The 25,154-nt window shown below is 46.8% G+C and overlaps 1 protein-coding gene across 1 annotated transcript in view; it reads right to left on the reverse strand.

Moving 5' to 3' along the window:
* The window catches only part of LOC133139309 (ephrin type-B receptor 2-like), a 146,996-nt gene that overhangs the window by 85,481 nt on the left and 36,361 nt on the right, over positions 1-25,154 (reverse strand). Inside the window, exon 2 of the mRNA XM_061258758.1 lies at positions 1,894-1,958. Within this exon, the coding sequence (XP_061114742.1) occupies positions 1,894-1,958 (65 nt within the window). The remainder of the gene's footprint in view (positions 1-1,893; positions 1,959-25,154) is intronic.

Here is a 25,154-nt window from a genome sequence, read left to right on the forward strand (position 1 = left end):
TTTATTTCGCACCTCTTTCTTATCACCTTTTTCTTGTTATTAACCATCATGAGGATTTCAGCACCGTGAAACCGCCACATTAGTCATTTTTCCTATTAGTTTTTTTTTCTTCCCTGGCTGGATATAAATATGTTTACATTGATGTACGCGCGAAAGGGCACTGGCTCTTTTTCGAAGGCGAGACATTCATTACAGCTTTAGGGTATTCACCGACAAATTCACGTTTGAAAAATTCACATTTTTCAAAACGGAATACAGCCTAGGTGAAGTTTGGCAAACGTATTATGAAATAACAGACTTGAGATCATGGCAGAGACGGAGAGAGCAGTGGGGAATAACTAAACGCCGGGTTTTCGCCCAAGGTACTTTCCTTCCCTGGAAGGCAGCAGCTGGTAGAACCAGTAAACTAATCAGGACGAGTTTAGCGAACTAGCTAGCTCGGTAACACAGATACAGATAGATTTAATAAAAAATACATTGAATAAAAGCTGCCTGCGAAGTAGTATTTACACATCATCTGGTTGGCTGAGGCGGTGTCACCGCCGGAAGAAAAGCACCATGGGCGATGTTTTCTTACCAGTCGGCCACTGATCCGGCAGCACGTCATGGGGTTTCCACAAGTTGCTCATCTACCACTGTTACGCAAAGGCTTTTCTCACATGCCTTTTGGAAGCGTGCGTGGGGAATATTGCGACCCAAACCACTTTTAATACAAACCACAAACCTGCATACATGAATACATAATGGAGAAAGTGGTCTGGGGTAAGTGTCAGCAAATTATTACTATGTGCTCTAGTGTCTTTTTTTATCCTGCTGGATCGCATGGTGTTTGTATGTTTGTTCGTGTGTGTTTGTATGTGTGGGTGTGGGTATGTTTGTGCCTGTCTGTATATGTGGGTATGTGTGTGTATGACTGTGTATATGTGTGCGCACGTATGTGTTTGTTTGTTCATATGTGTATGTTTGTGTGTATGACTCTGTGTGTGTGTGTGTGTGTGTGTGTGCGTGTGCCTGTGTGTGTTTGCGTGTATATGTGTGTGTGTATGTGTGTGCACACCATTCTGTAACCCATCCATTTGGAAGAACTCGCTCTTCTGGAAGTCTCTGAACATCTCAGTGACCAGACTAACATTTACCACTCTGTAGCCCCAGCTTGTTTTCCAACATGCTCAGGTGTCTGATGAAATAGAACGGGAACACCCTGTACAGCCGGAGTGCAGAGAGGCAGTCCGCTGGGAAACAGGGATGAGAAACCTCCAGAAGAACCGCACTGAGCTCATAATGAGACACTAAAGCCAGCCATTATGTATTCACTGCTTCTGCGATTCAGAAAAACAAAAACATAAAAACCAAAATACAGGAAAAATCCTGTTTCAACACCCAAGCCGACATGTTTTCCGTTCTGTACCATGGATTATGTACATTCAGTAATGACAAAGAACCAGGGAAAATGCTACAAGGGAACCACTCTCACAAAATACAGGCTTTAGGGTGGCCTGGAATGTTCTAACACTGGATGAGAAACATTAACTGGGTGCATCAAATCATAGGCTTTTATTTTGACACAAAGTCTCTCGATTGGTTTGAATGAGTGAGCTATGGGCTGACTTTAAGAGCATAACTTTAATCTATTAATGTAGTGTGGTTCTTATCTTATCTTCACTCAAACCTATGGCGATAATGAGCCAAGTTAAAACCAATTCGGTACAGAACCTGTGAGAGACCTGTTGCAATCACAGTGTGTTTACATTATCTGGACAATGTCCAGCCAACAGTACAGTATATGAGTGCCAGTTTATAAAATTGGCAATGGAAAGAATACAACTCCATGCATAACTCATCCCATGTTCCCATCCAGGAATTATATAAAAAAAAGGAACAAATTTCACTCACCCCTGATGTGGGATACACGGTCCAGCCCAGCTCAGCTGTGGCTGTTGTGGAGTCCATTAACATTTCTGCAGAGAGAGATGGAGACACACAGTTAGCATTAGGCTAAAAAGCCACATTCAGTCTCACACAGAGTGCAGCCTACAGCTGTAAGCCTACTGGCTAAGGTGCTTGACTGGGACCTGGAAGGTTGGTGGTTCAAGCCCCAGTGTAGCCACAATATGATCAGCTGTTGCTGGGCTGAACCCCACACTGCTCCCGCTTAGTCTAATCAACTGTAAGTTACTTTGGATAAAAGCATGAGCTAAATTAACTCTAATGTAAACACATTTACCTGTAATATAATGCATGGCCAACCCCCAGGCTCAGCTATGCGGCTTCGCTGAGATACCTTCCGCCCATAACACACCGCTGACCCCCATCTTTGTCACATTACCGCTCAGAATATTTTAAGAGATAATATACAGCAAGGTCACACACGGGCTAAAAGCAAATCTCTCCACGTCAGCACCTGAACGCACACGCTTAGCATATTTATTCAGTCCGCTAAAAGCGCCGCGACTCAAAGTTTCACTGCAGAGCCGGCGGACAGGTGGGGCGGAACAATTTAACGGTCCTGGCAGAACCCCCAACAGCCCCGGAGCGGATGGTGGGAAGAGGAGGTTGAGTAACGGTGTCGAACAACGGGAGCGAGCCAGGGATTTACCGTGAGTGAGTGAGTGAGTGAGTGAGTGAGTGAGTGAGTGAGTGAGTGAGTGAGTGAGTGAGTGAGTGAGTGAGTGAGTGAGTGAGTGAGTGAGTGAGTGAGTGAGTGAGTGAGTGAGTGAGTGAGTGAGTGAGTGAGTGAGTGAGTGAGTGAGTGAGTGAGTGAGTGAGTGCGTGCGTGCGTGCGTGCGTGCGTGCGTGCGTGCGTGCGTGCGTGCGTGCGTGCGTGCGTGCGTGCGTGCGTGCGTGCGTGCGTGCGTGCGTGCGTGCGTGCGTGCGTGCGTGTAGGTCCATGGCGGCCTGTAGCGTAGTGGTTAAGGTACATGACTGGAACCTGCAAGGTTGGTGGTTCTAATCCCGGTGTAGCCACAATAAGATCCGCACAGCTTTTGGGCCCTTGAGCAAGGCCCTTAACCCTGCATTGCTCCAGGGGAGGATTGTCTCCTGCTTAGTCTAATCAACTGTATGTCCCACTGGATAAGAGTGTCTCCCAAATGGCATTAATGTAATGTAATGGGTTCAACTCCATTTTAATATTCCCTTCCCATGCGGTCTTCCATCCAGGGAGATGTTTCCCCACTACATGTGTCACGTGCAACAAGCAAACGTAGCAGAGAGGATAGATGATCGACAAACCAGAACAGAACTGAATGGCCCTCAGAGTCTACACAGCGCTCCCCTATAGTAAAATCAGCTCCACATGCAAGTACTTTCTTTTTCCATCGGATGACTTTGGAATATTCATCAATAATTCATGACAACCAGCCTAGCTCATCTTAGTGATAATAAAAACACAACCAGCCGGTCTTATAAAACAGTCGTGAGGAGTCCTTAAAGCTCACTCAAAAGCACAAGCGCGGGAATATAATCGCCCCCTCCCCTTTCATACTTCTGAGCCGAACCCCACTTGGCCTGACCTCCGTGTTTCATCCTGGCATTTTGGGTTTCCCCCCCTTGAAGCAGGGGAAGGGAGCGTCAGGAAGGAAGCGTACCATCGGGGTGGAACCCTGCCCCAGACCGTGTCAGAGGTCGATCGGGCTGACGGGCGGCCGGTGGGCTTAGGAGCGTATCCCGATAGTGAGGGTGTTAGACCCAACCCTCATCATCATCATCATCATCATCAGCTGCTGCTGCTGCTCTGAAGAGGCTGGGGTGTTAGACCCAACCCTCATCATAATCATCATCAGCTGCTGCTGCTCTGAAGAGGCTGGGGTGTTAGACCCAACCCTCATCATCATCATCATCATCATCATCATCAGCTGCTCTGAAGAGGCTGGGGTGTGAGATTTGACGTGCGTTCAAGACTGCGATCGTTCACTAACGTTCACCAACATATTCACATCTTTTTCCTGTTTGTCACAAACGTTAGCTTACAGTCTGAAAAGGTAGTGCGCACAGTGAACAAAAATGGGTGTCGATGGGGAAAACGCAGAGAGAACAAAAGTTGACAGTTATTTGGCCGTTATGATATACTTTAATCAATGTAATATTTGTTCTTGCCTTTAATAATAAATCACAGGTAAGCAATGAATCAGCTAGCAGGCATTGTTAGACCCAAGTCACATCCATTTCTATTAAAAATCATTCGCACAGTAAATGTCTGCTGCAAACACAGTTTGGTGCAAAATGTCTGTCTCACATACCAGCCCAGCCCAGGGGCAGTACATCAAACCCAAGGCCCCGGGTCAGAGTCCTGCCAGACGGCACACATATCGATCTCTCAAACACATCACAGACATACATTCATTCATTTTCCAGACGGTGGAGAGATCCAGCTCGACTTGGTTAAAAATGGCGACGCTTCCGACCGAGAATCAAATCATTCAGCTCATTTAACCTCGAGGAACCCGGTGTCACTCCGAGCAGCACTGCGGGGCAGAGGCTCATGGGATAGAACCACTGGTGAGACACAATCTCTGTGAATAATGGACCCGACTTGCTCCAGTAAGCATCCCAGTGTGTGAATTCACAAAGTAAAGTTGTGTCTCTGTACCGTTTGAGTATAAGGGTCATATCTTTCGCTTCACAATCCGACAGCTTTCCGTAAAAAAAAAACCCTCGGAGGAACCAACAGCGACTGGATGGTGTGAGCGGAGGCAGGTGGGGTATGTTTGTGTATATCTTCGAGCGATGTCACAGGACCCTGACGCTGAACGCGGTGCTCGAACAGGAAGTTCCAGACGCAGTTCGCTGGGTACGCCGATTTATTTCATCATCATCGATTTTTTTCCATACACTGCCCACCTGTGCACCCAGCCATTTTAAACCAAGGGCCACAACGGAAATAAGTCTCATACTTTTTTTGTGTCATCCTTGACAATTCCTTTAACTGCATGTTGACTCATGTATTTTAAGGACTTTTCTAATAAATCAATCAATCAGGAGGGCCTGCAAATCCGGTAGCCTGACAAAATGTTTCTGGAAAGAGGCCGATACATGTTTTTCATTTTCACGGACAGTCGGACTGCAAACACAGGGTCACGGCACGATCAAGACTCAACCTGCATTCTAATAATGATGACCAATATCACACACCGAATATTCCATTAAATTGAGTAATCCCTCCCCTGCCCCCCTCCCCGCCAAACCCCCACTCCCACCCCCACCCCCCCCCCCCCCCCCGTCACCAAGCAACCTTGAAATCCGTCTCAGGCAACCAGAGCGGGGAGAGTCTATCTGTTTACCCTGTCCTCCAGGCACCACAGGCTCTGCCGGAGAATGAGGCGGAGGGACGTTCAGCCTAATTACAGCCCAGCCCTGAACAGGCCCACACACCTCAGAGTGCCCTCACGTCCTGTGTGATAACAGCTGATGAAGCGCTGGTGTTGCCTCTCTGTAGGAGGCGGCGTATCAGACTTAATTCATTTCTTCAGTTAATTACAGCAGGGCCGTTCCCCTCCCTACAGACCAGGGGGACAGGGGGACTCACAGCCTTCGTAAAAGCTGTTTCTTACCTCCCTCACCTCCATCTTAAAAACAGCGTTACTCAGGTGATACATTCACACAACGCTAATAAGCCATAAGAGGGTGAAGCAGGTAAACGGAGTCATGAAGTATAGCAGGTTTGTCAAGGACGATGTTGGGGCACGTGAGTGGAAGATGTGAAACGCCCCACCCCCCTCTCTCTCGTTCAGAAGCAGAGCTTTCTCTGCCGTTCGTCGGACAGGGACCGTGGGGAAAGGCGACGTTCCCGGTCAGCAGTGTGAGCGCGGATATTCACTGTGGAAAAGAGAGCGCTGCCTTGTGCCGGGTCAGGAATGGCATCCCAGCGTTCCGGAGAACAGAGACGACGCAGCGCAGGAGGGAAAACCGGAGCGTCCAGCTGGATGTAATATTCCCGGGAACTACGACGGTGCCTTTAATGAACACGGATTACAGGAACTCACCACACACTGCTTAATGCGCATGCAGGCACATACTCACACACACACTCACACACACACCGAATAACACACTCACACACACACACACATACCGAATAACACACACACACACACACGTACCGAATAACACACTCACACACATACCGAATAACACACTCACACACTCACACACATACCGAATAACACACACACACACACACGTACCGAATAACACACACACACACACATACTGAATAACACACACACACACATACACACACACACAACAGAAAAATTCCATATACGCTTAATGCAGCTTCGTAATGGCATTCCGTCAATTCTTCACAGGGCCTAATTCTCGCAGTTAAGAGGATGAAATCACATTTGTGTAACAATTCACTATGAAATAAAAGCACAGCGGTGTGGCTTAAACAGAGAGAATTACAAGAATTACAAGCTATAAGCGGAATGAGAATTAGGAAAACGGAAAATTGGGAGTTCCAATCCACTTGCTGCGACTCTTATAATTCATTAATTTATTTATTTAAATGATAATTTCACAAGGTGGATAAAAGGAGAAATCGGGCTGGTGAGAATGCGGGACCAGTCGTCTTCCCGCCCTGAGAGGAAAGTGTGGCCATTATCCGTTATCGTCTGCCGGGGGGAAACGCAGAAGTGCACCCATCGCTGAGAGACGGATGGCCCCCCCCCCCCCAGCCCTGCGTCTGGCCCCCTCCCTCTCTAATTCTGATTTATTACTGCCAGCTGCCCGGTCTCACAGGAAGAACCCCCCCCCCCCCCCCCCTTCACCCAAAACCCCAAAACCCCCACACCCTACACCCCAAAAACGGCTGTCCCATCTGACACAGTCTCAGTTATTCAGTCCTGATATCACAGTGATAACCCTCCCCAACGAGGGGGGGGGGGAGACGTACGCCCGGGGGCTATAAATAACAGGGTGGAAGTACACCATCTTCCAGTTCTGCGATTTTACATTTTAGGACATAAACAACCCTCATCTAGTCCTCCACAAGTCCAAACAGTAGATTAATCTATCCCCTTGTGACACATAAGACATGACAGATTTCAGTTCTTATATTATTTATTCAACCAACAAATAAGCCAACGCGCAGAAGCCTTCTGTAAAAAAAAAAAAAGAAACAGGGCTTACAGTCTTTTTCACACGACTGTGTGTTTTACACAACCCTCAGCCATCTGGGGGAGACCAGGTTTCCAGGTTTGAGGAAAAACAAACAAACAGAAGAGGGAGAGAGTTTGGAGAAATCGGAATCCACGGCGATGCCTCCGGACGCCAGGGAGGACCGCCTGCCAGCCGAACGGCGACACCTGCTCAGGAACGGTCCGGACTCTGCCGGGGCAGCGCCTGCCAGCCTGACTCCTCCGGGCACAGAGGGGATTTAGAGAAGCGCTAAAGCCGCCAGGTACCCCTCTCTGCGGCACCGAGAGCCCTCTCCACCGGCATCTCCCCGTTCTCCTGCGAAAAGCCTCAAGGCTACATCCGCTCTGCTGTTTGTTTACAGACACACGTTGGCAAGGCCTTGTCCACAATTTTTTAAGCAGCAGAGAGAACTGCAAGCCGTTATTTACTGTAACACAAACACACACACGCGCACAGACACACACACACACACACACACACACACACACACACACCCCAGCCCATCTCTCTGGGTGCTGCCCTGTCTGAGGGGCCTACAGTGAGGTCTGTAAGTATTTGGACAGTGACACATTTTTTGTTGTTTTGCCATAAGTACAGTACTCCAGCCCATTGGACTTGAAATTAAGCAATGAGTATAAAGTGTAGGCTGCCACCTTTAATTTAAGGGTATTCACATCTGTATCAGACGGTCTGTGATACAAGAAAAACAGCCCTCGTTTTACCAAGCGCCTCCACTTTAGGGGACCAAAAGTAATTGGACAATTGGCTTCTGCTAACAGTCGGGAGTAGCAATGAAGTCACTGCCCAAATACTTATGGACTGGACCCGAGCAGAAGTGTGCGTCATGGTGGCTGGGATGACCTCCGGGACAGGGCATCTGCGGTGAGCATGGTGGGTACAGGGGGGGCAGGAGGGGGCAGGGGGGGTTTGGGCAGGTTTGAAACAGATGGCTGGGGCAGATACAGTAGCCTGTCAACAAGCGGTCAGGATTTTACAGAGCTATGCCACCTTGCACTAAAGGACTCTCCCAAAAACAACAGTACCCCGACCCCTCCAAAAGCCACGACGACAACCACCACACACTCGATCCCAGTCTTCCGGCACGCTTTAGTTCTCTCCCGATCAGCGGCAGAGCAGAAAGCCAGTGGATCCTGGTGATCTGCAGCGCATCGTAACGCCCGCTGCGTCTTCAATATCGCTCAGTCCGCCGGGAGCGTGCGGTGGAACGGCTGACCGCTTCCTTCATTAAAATAAAAAAAGGGCGCGGATGAAATGCGAACAACGCCGGGCTGCAAGTAATTAATGAGGAGCACCAGCTCTCTGGGGTGTTCATGTTCTGCTGAGTTCAGGATCTCTCACCCCTCTGCAGCCCCCTCTGGGGGTCTGGAGCAGGAACAGCGCTCTGCCTGACGCCCGGCGTATGCTTACACACAGAAAAACATGCACTGTTTACAAGAGTCTAGAGACGCGCTACAGTAAAAACACTCTCAGTGCAATACCGAGGATGGATACAGCACATACACATGGATAAATAAAGGGACACAGACAGACAGACACACAGACAGTGAATGGTACACTGTAGATAGATCACCCAGCTCAGTGAGCAAATTAAATCATGTTGAAACAGGCAGGTGAGTCTGTTTGCTGGTTTTGGCATGCTTCAGCTCTTAAGTACTATACTGTACTTACTGATTGGCTAAGGACAACACACCTGGTTTCCAAGGCCTAAACGCTCTGCTGATGTAAAGGAAAACAGAGAAACCTGCAGACATGGCAGCCTTCCAGGACTGGAGTTAAACCTGCAGACACTGCGGCCCTCCAGGACTGGAGTTGAACCTGCAGACACTGCGGCCCTCCAGGACTGGAGTTAAACCTGCAGACACTGCGGCCCTCCAGGACTGGAGTTAAACCTGCAGACACTGCGGCCCTCCAGGACTGGAGTTAAACCTGCAGACACTGCGGCCCTCCAGGACTGGAGTCAAACCTGCAGACACTGCGGCCCTCCAGGACTGGAGTTAAACCTGCAGACACTGCAGCCCTCCAGGAGTTAAATCTGCTCTAGGTCATTGATATCTTTTCCAGACCTGGGACAAATATGATAGTTTTGTATTTAAAAAAATGAAAGGGGTAGGTGGGGCTGTAAAATAATTAAGAGCACATGTCAAAGCACACGATCCCATGATTTCCCTCTCAGACGAAGGCTGAGGGGACACAGTGGTCTTGTCCCGTACCTCAAAAGCATTTTAGTGTTCGAGCAGTTTCCCGTGTCCACAGGACTTCACAGGGCTCTTCGGAGACCGATCCTTAACCGGCCGAGACCTCGCGAAGCGAGACCTCTCATTTCCCCCCGATATTAAAACGTGGGTCGGGCTGTAAAATGAAGATGGAGTGGAGCGCACAGTGAGACGGGTCGAGGGGCAGGGGGTCGTGTCGACAGGGCTGAGGCGAAGCAGGGCCTTTTTTGGGGGCTTGTTGGATTTGGCAGGACGCAGCCCCCCGGGACAGAGAGACCCCCGGTTGCTGACAGCACTGAGGTCACATGACTGATGTCCGAGCGCACGCAAAAATTCCCTGTCGCCACATCACCAACTGCCACTCCACTCTTTTACAGGCCACCACAGAAGTCATACATTACACTCAGCAGCAAAATAGAGTGCGATCAACGACCAAAGCCGCAGTGTGTCTGCAGACCTAGGCTTCAAGTTCACTCTGCAATACTTAAAACCAGTATTTTGTACAGTTTTCCGTTTGTAATTTGTAATCCGTCTCTGTGTGTCTGTCTATCTGCCTCTCTGTGTATCTGTCTATCTGTCTCTGCGTGTCTGTCTATCATTCTGTCAATCTGTCTGTCTCTCAGTCTTCTGCTGTCTGTGTCTGTCTCTGTCTCTCTGTGTCTGTGTATCTGTCCATCTGTCTCTGTGTGTCTGTGTATCTGTCTGTCCATGTGTCTATCTGTCTGTGTGTCTGACACAGGAGTCCACAGGGGGTGGTGTCAGTGCAGAGCCGGGGGCAGCAGGTCAGAGGGGTGCGCCACTCCAAGCCTCCCCCTCCTCACCCCACTCTGCCTCAGCCGCGGGAGGCAGACACACCCCCCCCCCCCCCCCCCCCACAGATCCCCAGAGACCCCCCCAGAGACCTAGACCCCCCCCGGCCTGGACCCCACTGTGTACACACTGCAGCAGGCCAGCTGATGGACGGACTCAATTTAAGGGGGCGAGGTGATATACCACACTGAATGATCAGCACACCCCCCTCTTTTTCACCACGGCTGTTTGCACTCAAATAACCCCTCAGTGAGGGACGGCTACCGGAGCATTCATTTAAAAAAGAAAAAAAGAATTGTGGACGATCGTTGCTTTTAATTTTATGTTCAGTGAGTCTGGCATTTGAATACACAAATCAGCGTTCAAAACTTTTGTAATTTCATTAGAAAAGCAAACAGAAAAAACTGAACTGTGCATGATCGTGGCTGCTAGTTTTATCAGAAACGTTACCACTGTTCAGTCAATCTGGCATTTGAATGCTTCCATCAGGGAAATTATCCCAAAGCTATTGGCACAGAGCATGTTTTTCATGTCTGCCTGATGGGCATTGGAGATGTTAAAATTAAATTTGTGTGTGAGAGACGTCTGGAACATTTCCCTGTGACAGAACTGCTTTAGAACAATAAATGTGTTAGAAGGCTGTTTGAGGAATAATTCCTAACATAACCGCATCTTACAACCAAATGGGAACATAACAGTGCCCAATTTCCTTTCAATTAGAATCTCCTTTCAATTACCAAATAACAAGTTCTTTCTGAAACGCATCAAACCTCAGACATACATAAAACAAAGATACCTGATTATGCTCGTCGATTAAATGGAGCAAAACATGCTGCCTTGTATAGCGTTTAACACACATAATTTTGTTCAGCAGACTGTACTGCAAGTCTAATATAAAGAGGGCCCTATCGATATCAGCCGAATTATGGAGCCTTGATTTTGCCCAGTAATAATATATTATCACACTCTGCGCTCCCCAGTCTTAGTGTTTTCTGTCCTTGTTTGCTTTCCGTAGTTCTTAATTCATTCATTTGTTACTCCTGTGTCTTGTTATCCATTTCCCTGCACTCACACCTGTTCATTATTTCAGTTAATTTGTCTGTGTATTTATACCCGTCTGTTTGCCTGGTTTCTTTGCCAGATTGTAATGCGTTTGGACTGTTCTTTCCAGCATTTCTCCGCCTGCCTGTTCCCTGTTCTGACCTCCTTTGTGCAACCTGACCTCTGTTTTTTGGGGGGGATTTACCCTTCTGTTCTGTGTTTGATTACCTGCTACCGTACTCTGCATGAACTGTTGGATTTTGATTCTTGGATTATATTCAGTACCTCTGCCTGTTTGGACTGTAATACCCGTGTATGAACTTTTGCTTGTAATAATGACTACAAACTTAATTATCCCTGCTGAACCGCTTTGCTTGAACCCATGCCTGCCTGATATTTAATAAAGACATCTATTCTGCCTACTTCTGGGTTGCGATTGTTTCTTCAGTCCTGGCACTTGATAATTGTAGGACTCCAACTGAAAAACAATAATTCGATATTGAATCATTATTCAAGATTGGCAGCCACAGTATACTTCAGTGGATCGCATCCAGTGAGCCTTTCTCCAACCCGGTAATACATTTCACATATTTGTTATTGTATACATAAAAAAAATAGGCTACCCTGGGACAACAGAAAGTAAATTTCACCATTTCACTTTTGAGAATGGTTAGAACTGTTATGAGAAAATTGTTATGAGAATGAACTTAGTCATCATGTTTCAAAGTGATGAATGGTAATGTAGCGTACGCTAGGTGTGAGGTGACATTTCACTTCAGAACAGCAGTTAAGTGCTTTTTTTTTCCCAGGTCTGTGTCGTGTCCTCTTTATAATTCACAGTATTACTCAAAGTGAACGAGCGCCGTTTATCATTTTGACACTGTGTGATAGAAGCTGTTTATTCTTCCCGGATAATTGAAACTGATAGAGCACAAATCGTCACAGAGGCAGGGGTCCCCCGAAATGTGGCGCCCATTCCCCCACAGCCAATGACGGTTCAGTGCCAGACTGGCAGTAATCTTCACGCAGGAGCGTAAGCTTTCATGTGCAATTCCAGGAGAGGTATTTCCACGCACATAAGAAGGCCAACGACAGAATATTTTGTAGTATTACGTGCTGGAATTATAAGGTTCCATTTGTATATTTGGCTTCTGAGATAGAGCCTCAAAGACATCAAAGTGAATGGGCTCCAAGCAGAACGTTTTAAAATGTGCATTTCTTCATACTTTGACACAAACATACTGTTTAAAACTTCACATATATAGTATTTAGTGCCCTATAAACCATGTATTTTCGACATTAACTGATACTTAGAACCTGATAACACTAGTTGCTCGCACTTAATTTCACATGGACATGATAATTATTTCAGAATACAAACACACTTTGTAGACAGGCCTACAGCATACTGTGAGATCACTGTGCAAATATGACATACAGGCCTTAACGAGTAATAAGGTGATAACCTCAGCAGATAACAGTTCCACATTAATAAGGATCAGCGCTGAAGCAAATTCAAATGGTCAAAGATTGTAAATTGACATTTAAAATAATATAGATGCTCTTAGAGAAATACGAAAAAGGGTAACTCAACAGGTTCCATGTATGACATTTAAAAGTGAAAAGGAATTATTTAAGCTTCAGAAAATAACATTGAGTAGGAATTTGAAGGTTTTTTGTTTTTTTAACGGGTTACAGAAGATATTTCAGGTTACGTTTCCATCAGCAGAAAAAAACGTAGGAAGGAACATTGGAATAAAGTCATCGAAATGGCCAGCATGCAGCACACAAGCCGAATGACACATTCTTCTCAAAGTATTTGTCATTCGTCATTCTGTTGTTGGAACACAAACCGGGTCCGAGTTTAGTCGCACACACGGGAGCGAGCGCAAGATGAGCATCCAGTTGGCAGGGACCGGTCGCACCGACGCCTCTGCCACCGCACTCTAATGACTCTGTAAATTCACACCACAGCAGGGGGCCTCTGGCAGGCCCAGTGCGCTTATGATGGAGGAGAGGAAGCAGACATGTTTAAAATGTTATCTCTCTCTCCCTCTCTCCCTCTCTCCCTCCCTCTCCCTCTCCCTCTCCCTCTCCCTCTCTCTCTCTCCCTCTCTCTCTCCCTCTCTCTCTCTCTCCCTCCCTCTCTCCCTCCCTCTGTCCATCACAAACACCTGCCTCACAGGGCACCATTTTGTTCAGCTACAGCGGGTCTCCGGAAAAGAAGTCACCGCTGGTCTGAGGGTGAGGGGATCCTCACACCATTACGGCTCAGAGTAATAACCGTCAGCGATACGAGAACCATCTGCAGACATGAGGGGAGGTCACCACTGGCTGACTTGCTGAGGGACGCTTTAAGCTGCATACCTTCTACACCTTGGCTGGGTGTGATATATGATAAATATGAAGACCAAAGATGGTAATCTGCAACCATGTTTATGATCATCTTTCTCATGTAGCGAAATTTTTTTTTATTTTTTTAATAGCCATTTAAATAATGTGACGGACCCACATGCACACATACACACACACTATACATGCACACTATACACACACACGCACACGCACACACAGTATACAGTATAAGAAAGAAGATTATTATTGTTATTTTTTAACAAAGTTACTCATGGTTTACCACAAAAAAATAAATGCATTTGCTGACCAGCGGCCAGAAACAGATCGGCCTTCTTCAAGCCGCATTGCTCTTTAGCTGTGCATTTGTACACTCGTGGAGGACATCACCACAGGGTCCCAATCATCTCATTTCTGTCTCATCTCTGAGAACTAAGAGAGAAAAGAAAAGATAAAACAATAGCTCTGCCCTACCACGTTAAACAGGTATTAATTTCCTTTGTACTTATGAAATGTTATTAATTTTGTACACAGCAGTGAGCAGTGTCATTGGCCTCATGCTAAAAAAAGGCCTTATTGTACACAGAAAAGCCAAGCATGAGGTTATGGCTGAACATCAGTGTTGGGGTATATCTGGGATTTGTCCATACCCAGAACATCTCGGAGTAAGTCAACGTGTTTGTCCTCTTAAATTACGAGTCCCAAAATGGCAAAAATGTGCAGATATACAAAAAAATATGGATAATCCTGATAATCCTTTCTCTACAAAAACAGAAATGAAAAAATAAATAAGTATGCCGAGTCCACCACACATGTTCTGAAAACGTCCAGGACAAAATCCGCTTAAATTTAGACGTCAAAGAAACGTTAAACACAGCACCTTTCCTCTCACACAGCCATTCCATCTCGTGCGATAATTATCCGCTCAGACAAACTGGGTTCACCTCCCAGCCATGAAACAGGAGGCGTCCTGATCATAACCGCCACGCGGTCGATCATAACCGCCAAGCGGTCGATCAAACAGGTGCTCCGATACAACACTCCGCCAACACGCCGCACACCGTACGTTATTATCAAAGTTATTCTTATACCTTACACGCGGTAATTATGGTGTACCAACCGACGGTTCGCCTTCAGATAACGACTGAGAAGCAATCGGCACAAATTCACAGTGACAGTCGATTCCAATTCAAATCACATTAACAGAAATATCATTAACTGCAATCTGCCATCAAGAGCGACTCTGTCATTTATTATACGTTCATATATTCAGAAATATCAAGAACTGAGCTCATACCAGGAGACCCTTCCACACCATTTATACGAGTATTCAGCCCCAGCCCTGAATCCACAAATTAATATCCTACATATTAATTTGCCATATTCCCATAGTTGTGTTTGACACATCAGCATCAATCTTATTTTCGTTTTAATTATTATTATATTAAAGGCATTTGGCAGACGCTCTTATCCAGAGCGACGTACAGTTCATTTGACTAAGCAGGAGACAATCCGCCCCCTGGAGCAATTGCAGGGTTAAGGGCCTTGCTCAAGGGCCCAACGGCTGTGCAGGTCTTATTGTGGCTACACCGGGGATCGAACCACCGACCTTGTGGGTCCTGGTCATTTTCCTTAACCACTACGCTACAGGGCCGCCCATTAATTCACGAGACAACAGACAACCACGTGCGAGTGTGGGCGTGCACACGTGTGAGTGTGGGTAAATAAAATAAAACGGAAAGAAAATCAGACCGGTCAATGTGCAGGAGTATTTGCGTCAAGCGGACTCAAGGTTATTTTTCTTGAAAGCAAACTCGACAACGCTCGGCCTATTCATACCTTGACGAACATTCTGTACACAGTCGGGGGAGTTATGCGCTGAAAAGCGCCCTTTCAACAGGGCCTTTTGTGTCTCCCCGCGCGCGCTAATGAAAACGCCCGCCTCGCACTGAGACCGGCTCACGCCAGCGACAGGAAGCTGCAACGGCTGAGAACGGCTGAGAACACTCAGCTGCACTCGGCAGCATTTGATACGTACTTATAAACACATCACTTTGGGATCTATTTGGACAAGCTATGTCCAGCGCCTATGTCTCTCTCTCTCTCTCTCTCTCCTCTCTCTCTCTCTCTCTCTCTCTCTCTCTCTCTCTCTCTCTCTCTCTCTCTCTCTCTCTCTCTCTCTCTCTCTCTCTCTCTCTCTCTCTCTCTCTCTCTCTCTCTCTCTCTCTCTCTCTCTCTCTCTCTCTCTCTCTCTCTCTCTCTCTCTCTCTCTCTCTCTCTCTCTCTCGCGCGCGCATTACAGAGTGACTGCTCTTCCCTGGCCTTGACTCAACCTCCAGTCATCCAGGGACTAGAGCTGTATCTCACAGTCTCTCAGCGCGGTGGGCAGATCTGTGCAGAGACGGGCGCTGGAATGCTGGTGGTTGTCAGGGTGATATTTCAGCGAATTCCCACACGGGCAGAGTGTGTGGAGATGCTGAGATGTGAGATGCTGTGGAAAAGCAGTCCATTATTATCCACCGGTATCAGGAAGCCAAGGACACATGCCTGTGCGTTGCACATCAAGTTCCACTTCAAGCTGGAGATTGTTAGAATGCAGACGAGAGAGCTCTCTCTCTCACACACACACACACACACACACACACACACACACACACACACACACACACACACACAAACACACACACACACAGAAACACACACACAGAAACACACCCAGATGTCAAATAAGTTATTCCACTCAAAGCTAAGTATTATAATTCCATTGTTACTGAGTCCAGTATTGTGAATGAATGCAGCTCATTTCAGCGAGCATAAAATGTCATTTGTCTTGCCAAAACTATTGCTGAATGTCAGTTGTAGTGTTGTTTAACATACCCACACAACGTCCAAATATAGAAATAGATCTATACGTTTTATTCCATTTATGTTTGTGCATCTCAAAAACATGTTTGCAATTATTTTTAGCACTGAAAATGATTAAAATGTATAATATGATGCAGGTGTGGCTACCAGGGTAAGAAACCAAAAATAAAACCTCCATTTTCATCCTCACCGAGGATTAAAACCAAAGTTCATAAGTATTTGGACAGTGGAACAATTTCTGTTCTTTTGGCTCTGTACCCCGCTGACCCCGCCAATGCGCATTTTTAAACGTTCTCCGTTTATCCAGCCGTGTGCTCCATGACGTATCCCAGGTTAAGTGTCTCTCTCCCAGGTAGAGGCCCACATGGGGGACAAGAGCGGGAATGCCAGAACGCCGGAACACCGCTCCGGAAAGCCCTGGAATTCTGACACCACCGCTCCGCACCTGCCACTCAAACTAAAACGGTCCTCTCAGCGCCCGGAGAAGTAAGCAGAAATGTGAAACCGCGACTTTCAGGAATAAAGAAAATTAAGTAAGACAGTATTTCACCTGGGAGATGTTTTAGAGAGTTCCCACAGCCACGACGAAGAGCAGACTGGCCGGCAAACCTCCGACTCTTCACCAGGGTTTGCCGGCCAGTCTGGGTTTGATTTATACAGGGTTTGTGCCCAAATGACACTCCAAACATTCATGAAAATGCACTTAGTGCAGTAGAAAAGGGAAACTGACATATTTGACCTGTAGAACCACATACATATTTCAGACAATCGTTTAATTAATATCTATTGTGAATTGACATATTGCTTATTTGTGTGTTAGCTTGATCGTTTTATACTACTTTTAATGTGCCAATGCTTTCTCCTAGTTGGTTCTCCAAAAACCCAAACTAACCAGTAACCTTACCCTCACCATACCCCATCACTCCACAAAACTGGCTCATATCAAAGAAGCAGAAGTAAAAAAAACTAAAAATCACTGAAACTGAAAAAGACCTGCCCTTTTAACATATTTTCTTTCATTTAATTTTCATGTAATCTATATTTATACAGGCTAGGTTTACTCCAGTGTTTAAATTCAATCCATCTCATTAAATCTAGTCTCTCCACCTCTCTCTCTGTTCATTTTAGAAGATCTGTGGATGCCTCTTTAAGCCAACAAGTCAACCCATTTATTGCCAACCCAATACTGCTCCCTGCAACCCTGTAGCCATAGGACAGAACAGTATTTTTAATCTGATGACTTTTCACCAAAAGGTCTGCTTTTACTGCTACTAATAATTATATATATATATATATATATATATATATATATATATATATATATATATATATATATTCCAAATGTCTTCACTAATAAAACACCAGGACATGTATTAATAGTTATTAAAGTTCACGTAATTATGGCACATCAATTTGTCTTAATGTTATTTCATCATTTCCGCAAACAGTGATCTCTAGTGGGGGGAAATCAACCAATCACCAGGGAAATTAAAACTGGTGTAACCTGTTCTAACAGAGCTCAATGTCCTCAGTGTTTAAATATGCAATTAAATACGCAATAATTTAATACTCCCAAGAAAGACATTTCGAAACCACTTTTAAGTCGGTGCAACAAATTCACTGAATTTTTGGCAGCTTAAGTTAAGTGTTTTAATGACATTTTTAAATAAAAAATTTGAATCATTGATCCGAAGTTTATTTCATCGAAAGTAGTTACATTCCTTGTTAAACAGGCAATTATCGGAGTACTTACCTCTACTACGGATAATGCGTCGGATTCATGACACAGCGAAATATACTCATTAGCTACTGCAGTTTTACACATCCCAAGATCAGTCTCTGTGGACAGTAATTACACACAGGCTGTAGACTACGCTGGAAAATGACTTTGAAAGGATGTCAGCATTGAGAACTTTCACAAAAGTGCCTTTTGCAAAGTTTGTAGGGCACCTTCATAAACATATTTACACTGGGCTGCCAACAGCCCGTCATTACCGATCTTTCCAGATAAGAGCTAAAGCTGTGTGTTCACCTTATCTCCCAATTACCTCATAAGATAAACACTTTGTCATTCCAAAAAACCCCAAAAAAAACCACGGCCACTCTGCTCCTGAAAAAAGAGCATTACTCAGACAAACGGCTTTGTGTGCGCTTTGTTTGGAACACATAAAACAAACCAGACGAGGATCACGAGCGCAAACAGCACTCTCGTTCAGCTCTCCAGCGCCCAAAGAGCTTCGCGCTTATGATTTACTCCGTAAACAGCTCCATAAAGCTGAAGATGACAGTCACGGACATTAATTCACCTCAATTCAGCCCAAAAAAACGCTATCGTTCGGTCTCTCTTCCCTCCCGATAGCGCTGGCTGATATATCGGTCCTGAGAGCGGTGCAACAGCAGTAACATGAGCCGTTATTCACGGGGAAAGATCAGACTCGACGCGTCTCAAACCTTGATTTATCGGACAGGGAGAGATATAGTATTCCACGCCTCTGCACCTGTGTGTGCGGAGGTGTGAGTGGAGGTGTGCGCGTCATCGGCTACAACACGGCTGCTACACGCAGCTTCTGTTTCAGCGCCCACCGGACACCTCCAAGCCGTCGGAGTGTGTGGGAAGGCCTAACATCGTTCACACACTGAGGGGCTCGAGCTAGCCAGGCATTACGTTACATTACATTATTGGGATTTGGCAGAGCAAGTACAATTGATTAGACTAAGCAGGAGACAATCCTAGAGCGGGATTAGAACCACCAACCTTGCGTGTCCCAGTCATTTACCTTAACCACTACGCTACAGGCCGCTCCTAGCACTCTCAGAAATAAAGTGACAGTGGAGGTACACTTTTGTTCTTCAGGGATACAATTCCCCAAATGTACCCAGTAAGTACAGTAATGTTCTCTTTGGGTACATATGAGTATGTTTTCAGAGAAATGTATCATATGTTGCTGACTAGGGGTACGATTTTATGCACCTTTGGGGTACCGCTCCAGCAACAATAATTTGTACCTTTTTAGGCACTTTCTCGTACCTTTATTTCTGAGAGTGTAACAACAGTTTCCACTAAAATCAGTTTAGAGGTTACAACAGCAGAGGCTGCAATGTGGTCAAGCCTCCTAGCATCTCCACACAGATGAATACAAAAAAATCTTGATTTTAAAATTTAAAAAGCAGGAGGAACAGATGTGTGGCCATGAGAAGACTATAGTATACACAGAGTCTGTGCCAACGAAAGCCAAGGACGCCATTATGAGATTTAGAAATAGAAAAAAAAATGGAGGAAGATTGTGTGTGTGTATGTGTGTGTACGTAAGAGAGAGAGAGAGAGAGAGAGAGAGAGAGAGAGAGAGAGAGAGACCGGCTCATGAGAACCACTCCCTGACAAAAGCCAAAAAAATAATAAAAAAATAAAAATGTGTCAAACGACATGTGAATTAGCGCTGGAAGTCTCCACAGATTTAAAGGCCAAAACGTTGCCAGTGTTCAGCTCCCATTAACGTCAGGGGTGGATAATGAGGAGCGGGGGATGCGGGCGGGGGTGCCGAGGAGTGGGACTGGGTGCTGAATATGTGGCGAAGAGGTTGTGTGGAGCGAACCGCACACAATTCCTGCCGCGCAGACAGCCAATCGCGGTGTGGGAGGGGGTGTGGTGTGGGAGTGTTAGGGGGGGTGGGGTGTCATTCATAAGACTACAGGGACAGAAGCATGGAAGACTGGAGTAAAACTGCTCTACCCTCACAGTCACACACACACTGTACGAAACACACTGTACCAAACACACTGTACTCAGCTGTGGGGTAACACACACACACACACACACTGTACTAAACACACTGTACTCAGCTGTGGAGTAACACACACACACACACACTGTACTAAACACACTGTACTCAGCTGTGGGGTAACACACACACACACACACACACACACACTGTACTAAACACACTGTACTCAGCTGTGGAGTAACACACACACACACACACACTGTACTAAACACACAGTACTCAGCTGTGGAGTAACACACACACACACACACACTGTACTAAACACACTGTACTCAGCTGTGGAGTAACACACACACACACACACACACACTGTACTAAACACACAGTACTCAGCTGTGGAGTAACACACACACACACACACACACACACACACACACACTGTACTAAACACACTGTACTCAGCTGTGGAGTAACACACACACACACACACACACTGTACTAAACACACAGTACTCAGCTGTGGAGTAACACACACACACACACACACACACACACTGTACTAAACACACTGTACTCAGCTGTGGGGTAACACACACACACACACACACACACACACACACACACACACACACACACACACACTGTACTAAACACACTGTACTCAGCTGTGGGGTAACACACATGCACTGTACTCAGCTGTGGGGTAACACACACACAGACTGTACTAAACACACTGTACTCAGCTGTGGAGTAACACACACACACACACACACACTGTACTAAACACACTGTACTCAGCTGTGGAGTAACACACACACACACACACACACTGTACTAAACACACTGTACTCAGCTGTGGAGTAACACACATGCACTGTACTCAGCTGTGGGGTGGCAGGGGTGCGGGGCAAGGTAAGTATTGGACAGGACTTCCAGGATCTCCATTCTGTGACCTTTTTTTTGGTACTCTGTCTACCCTCAGGACAGTGGTAGTACTTGTTTATGCCGATTTACTTTGACGTGGAGATGTGATTTCAATGGATGTAGAAGGCCCTTTGAAAGGAAATTGAGCGATCTTACCTATGCGTGTCGTGTCCATTTCTCCAAACGCCGGTCTGACAATGCTAACACTCCCCATTATGAACAGGCCTACTAGTGAATCTTCGTTCCCTGCGAGCGGACCCACAATGCACCAGCACAGTGGTACCGTACATCGTGGCTTGAGGTGGCCTCTAAATGCAGACAATCCAGTGATGTACAGAGAGTGTGCTGATTGCTGCGGGCGTTGGGGAGCGAGGGGAGGCGCGTTTGTGTGACAAACGGTTCTCACAGCACAAATGGCGTCTCACATAAAGATAACTTCTCATCTTCCCAAAATGCCAATGGGCAGAAGGCCAGTGCTACTTACGCTGAAGTCATGATGAACCAATATGAAGTTATATATAGGTCACACAGTCAGACACAATCCCTTTGAGAGAGAGAGGGGGGGGGGAGAAAGAGAGAGAGAGAGAGAGAGAGAGAGAGAGAGAGAGAGAGAGAGAGAGAGAGCGCACAAGAGAGATGGTAAGAATGATGGAATGAAGAAATATGGTGATGCACAAAGAGAATATTTAAAATGAACGGGCTTTTGGTTTGTTTGTTTGTTTTTTAATTAGGTTCATAAGAAACAGATTGCAGTGAGTATTATGTCCAGATTTTAAAAAACCAAACAAAAAAAAAAACATCTGCAGCTTTCTTTTTTTTTTATGTACAAGCCCAGATTAATCACAGTACCCAACCAGAGAACACACAGCACACAAATCTACATATTTCTTTACGTTTTCTCCGGTAATTCTCCTGAGGGACGGCCCTGTGTGGGAAGGGACCCGTTTGAGCGCTAATCTGATGAAGGTAAACAAACATCACAATTCTTGGATGGCTGTGTTGAAAAACCTCTCGAAACATCTGGTGCCGCTCTAATAAATAAATAAAAAGCTGGCGCTTATAAACAGCGGCTTTGATGTGTGGTAGTTGGTCATTTATGCAGATTGAGTTGTGTTTATGTCTCAGGTCACCGCTGGTTTTTGGGAACAGACGGAGTGGGCCAGGCCCGGGAGCGTGTGTGGGACCCCCTGCCGATCGGATCCTGCGCCGTGATTGGCCACCGCTGACCCTGCGGGCGGGTGAGGGGGAGGGGCCTCACACTGAATAACAATCAATGGCCACAACACTGAAACGAGGGAGGGGGCAGGTAGGGTAATCACATTCTGCCCCCCGCTGCCGTCCGGTGCAATTTACCGCGATTAACGCGCGGATGTTCTAGTCCGTCTCCTCTGCCCGTTCTCTCCTCAGCGCCTCCTAACGGACCACATCTGTGAAACGTGATTTGAATACGGCAGGCACTAGGCAAATCTCACGCCAGGAAGACAATTTCACTTTCCCTAAATCACCACCTTATTGTTATTAAAGCACATTAGTAGTTAGCTGCATGGGACAGCACTGCCTTGGCCTTGTGAAGCCTTATAAGAGACCTGTTTTTCATTGAGAGAGACTCGTTTTTCCACTGAGAGACCCATTTTTCACTGAGAGAGACCAGGGGATCATTCCACTAATTTATTTTTCAAGTCTTTTTCTCTCCTTCTCCTTCTCTTGCCCCTAGCTCCACCCATTAGGAGAGGCTAGAAAAAGTAAAGACAGGGAAGTTGAAAAAAAAAAAAAAAATGTGAATTAGGTTTGATTTCCAGGCTAGGAGCAAGGAAAGGAAAAGAGTGGAGAAGAATAAGCGACTGAAATGAACCCCAGGTTTTCGCTGAGAGAGAAAGACCAGTTTCTCTCTCCGGGTGACCAGTTGTCCAGTGTCTGAATGGGGACTGGGCCCAGTGTTGTCTCATCTCAGTCTCCAGAGTGGTGCTCACCTCCCACCTCAATCAGGCCACATCCATCTTTTTGGGAAATCTACCTTCACCTCTGGGGAAATGAAGGTGCGAAGGTTCATCTCCCAAAAAGACAGGAGGGACTGCAGTCGAGACGACAGGTAAGTACAGGGGATTTTAGGTGGAGCCCACCAGTAAGAGACGGCTAAAGCAGTCTGTCTGGGCAAAGATATCACAGGACCGTCTGCTACATGGCAGTAATGAAAAAAGGCACTGAGAGGATTGAGTGTGCGAATAGCACGCTGTGCCTCACCCACTAAGTGCTACAGAGATCCTCTGCAGACCACAACACTCTCTCCAGGTGAGCTCTCCTGAGAATGAACCCCAACTGCACCTAATCCAGCTTCTCAGCAGCCCCAACCGCCAGCGCAGCCCGCTAACGCACCGTGAGAAATGAGCTTTCTGCCTGCAACCCAACGTTCCTCAACCCCGCTAACATCACCGTGAGAAATGAGCTTTCTGCCTGAAACCCAACGTTCCTCAACCCCGCTAACATCACCGTGAGAAATGAGCTTTCTGCCTGAAACCCAACGTCCCTCAACCCCACTAACATCACCGTGAGAAATGGGCTTTCTGCCTGAAACCCAACGTCCCTCAACCCCACTAACATCACCGTGAGAAATGGGCTTTCTGCCTGAAACCCAACGTCCCTCAACCCCACTAACATCACCGTGAGAAATGGGCTTTCTACCTGAAACCCAACGTCCCTCAACCCTACTAACATCACCGTGAGAAATGAGCTTTCTGCCTGAAACCCAACGTCCCTCAACCCCACTAACATCACCGTGAGAAATGGGCTTTCTGCCTGAAACCCAACGTCCCTCAACCCCACTAACATCACCGTGAGAAATGGGCTTTCTGCCTGAAACCCAACGTCCCTCAACCCCACTAACATCACCGTGAGAAATGGGCTTTCTGCCTGCAAACCCGATGTCCCTCAACCCCACTAACATCACCGTGAGAAATGGGCTTTCTGCCTGCAAACCCGATGTCCCTCAACCCCACTAACACTCCATGAGAAATCAGCTTTCTACCCGCAAACCCAACGTTCCTCAACCCCGCTAACACTGTGTGAGAAATCAGCTTTCTGCCTGAAACCCAACGTCCCTCAACCCCGCTAACGCACCGTGAGAAATCAGCTTTCTGCCTGAAACCCAACGTCCCCCAGCCCCGCTAACGCTGTGTGAGAAATGGGCTTTCTACCCGCAAACCCAACGTTCCTCACAGCCAGCTAACGCTCCGTGAGAAATGGGCTTTCTGCCTGAAACCCAACGTCCCTCAACCCCGCTAACATCACCGTGAGAAATGGGCTTTCTGCCGTTGGGCTTCAGCGCAGTCGGCGGTGCGTCAGGCGGCTGGGTTCCCGCGCCGCGCTGCTGATTGACAGCGGTTCCGCTCCCGTTTCCCCCGGCCCGAGACGAGCCGCTCAACCCGGCTCGTTCCCCCGGAAACGGGCCGTGAAAGCCGCAAAATGAGCTCTCCCCTCGGAAACATAAACGCCCGCAGCCTTCCCGAGAACGTTTAAAACGGAGCTGTGGGGATGTAGCATTTTCTGGGCTGTTTTTTTTGTTTTTTTTTGTTCGTACTGCTATTTATTTTGAGGTGGAGATGTGATTTTAGTTGTGGATGTGGACGGCCCTTTGAAAGGGAATTGAGCGATCTCACTTATGCGTGTCGTGTCCCATTTCTCCAAACGCCGGTCTGACAATGCTAATACTCCCCATTCTGCACAGGCCTATTGTTGAATCTCCTTTCTCTGCAAGCGGAGACCCACAATGCACCAGCACACAGGGGGCTTATCTCTGCGTGAGTGTGTGTACGCATCCATTTCCCTGTGTGTGTGTGTGTGTGTGTGTGTGTGTGTGTGCATAAAATGTGCGCATTTGCCGGTAGGGTGATATGACCTTCGGTGCATGAGGGTGATCTCGATTGCTTGTATCACCGGTGGCTTGTTTGACTTGTGCGTGCAAATTGTAATCAAGAATTTTGCTCTGCATTGTCCTCACTACTTCAGCCTCACGCAAGTGTACTCTGCAAGGTGTGTGTGTGTGTGTGTGTGTGTGTGTGTGTGTGTGTGTGTG

This window comes from Conger conger, chromosome 10 (assembly GCF_963514075.1).
Source record: "Conger conger chromosome 10, fConCon1.1, whole genome shotgun sequence".
Classification (NCBI taxonomy): domain Eukaryota; kingdom Metazoa; phylum Chordata; class Actinopteri; order Anguilliformes; family Congridae; genus Conger; species Conger conger.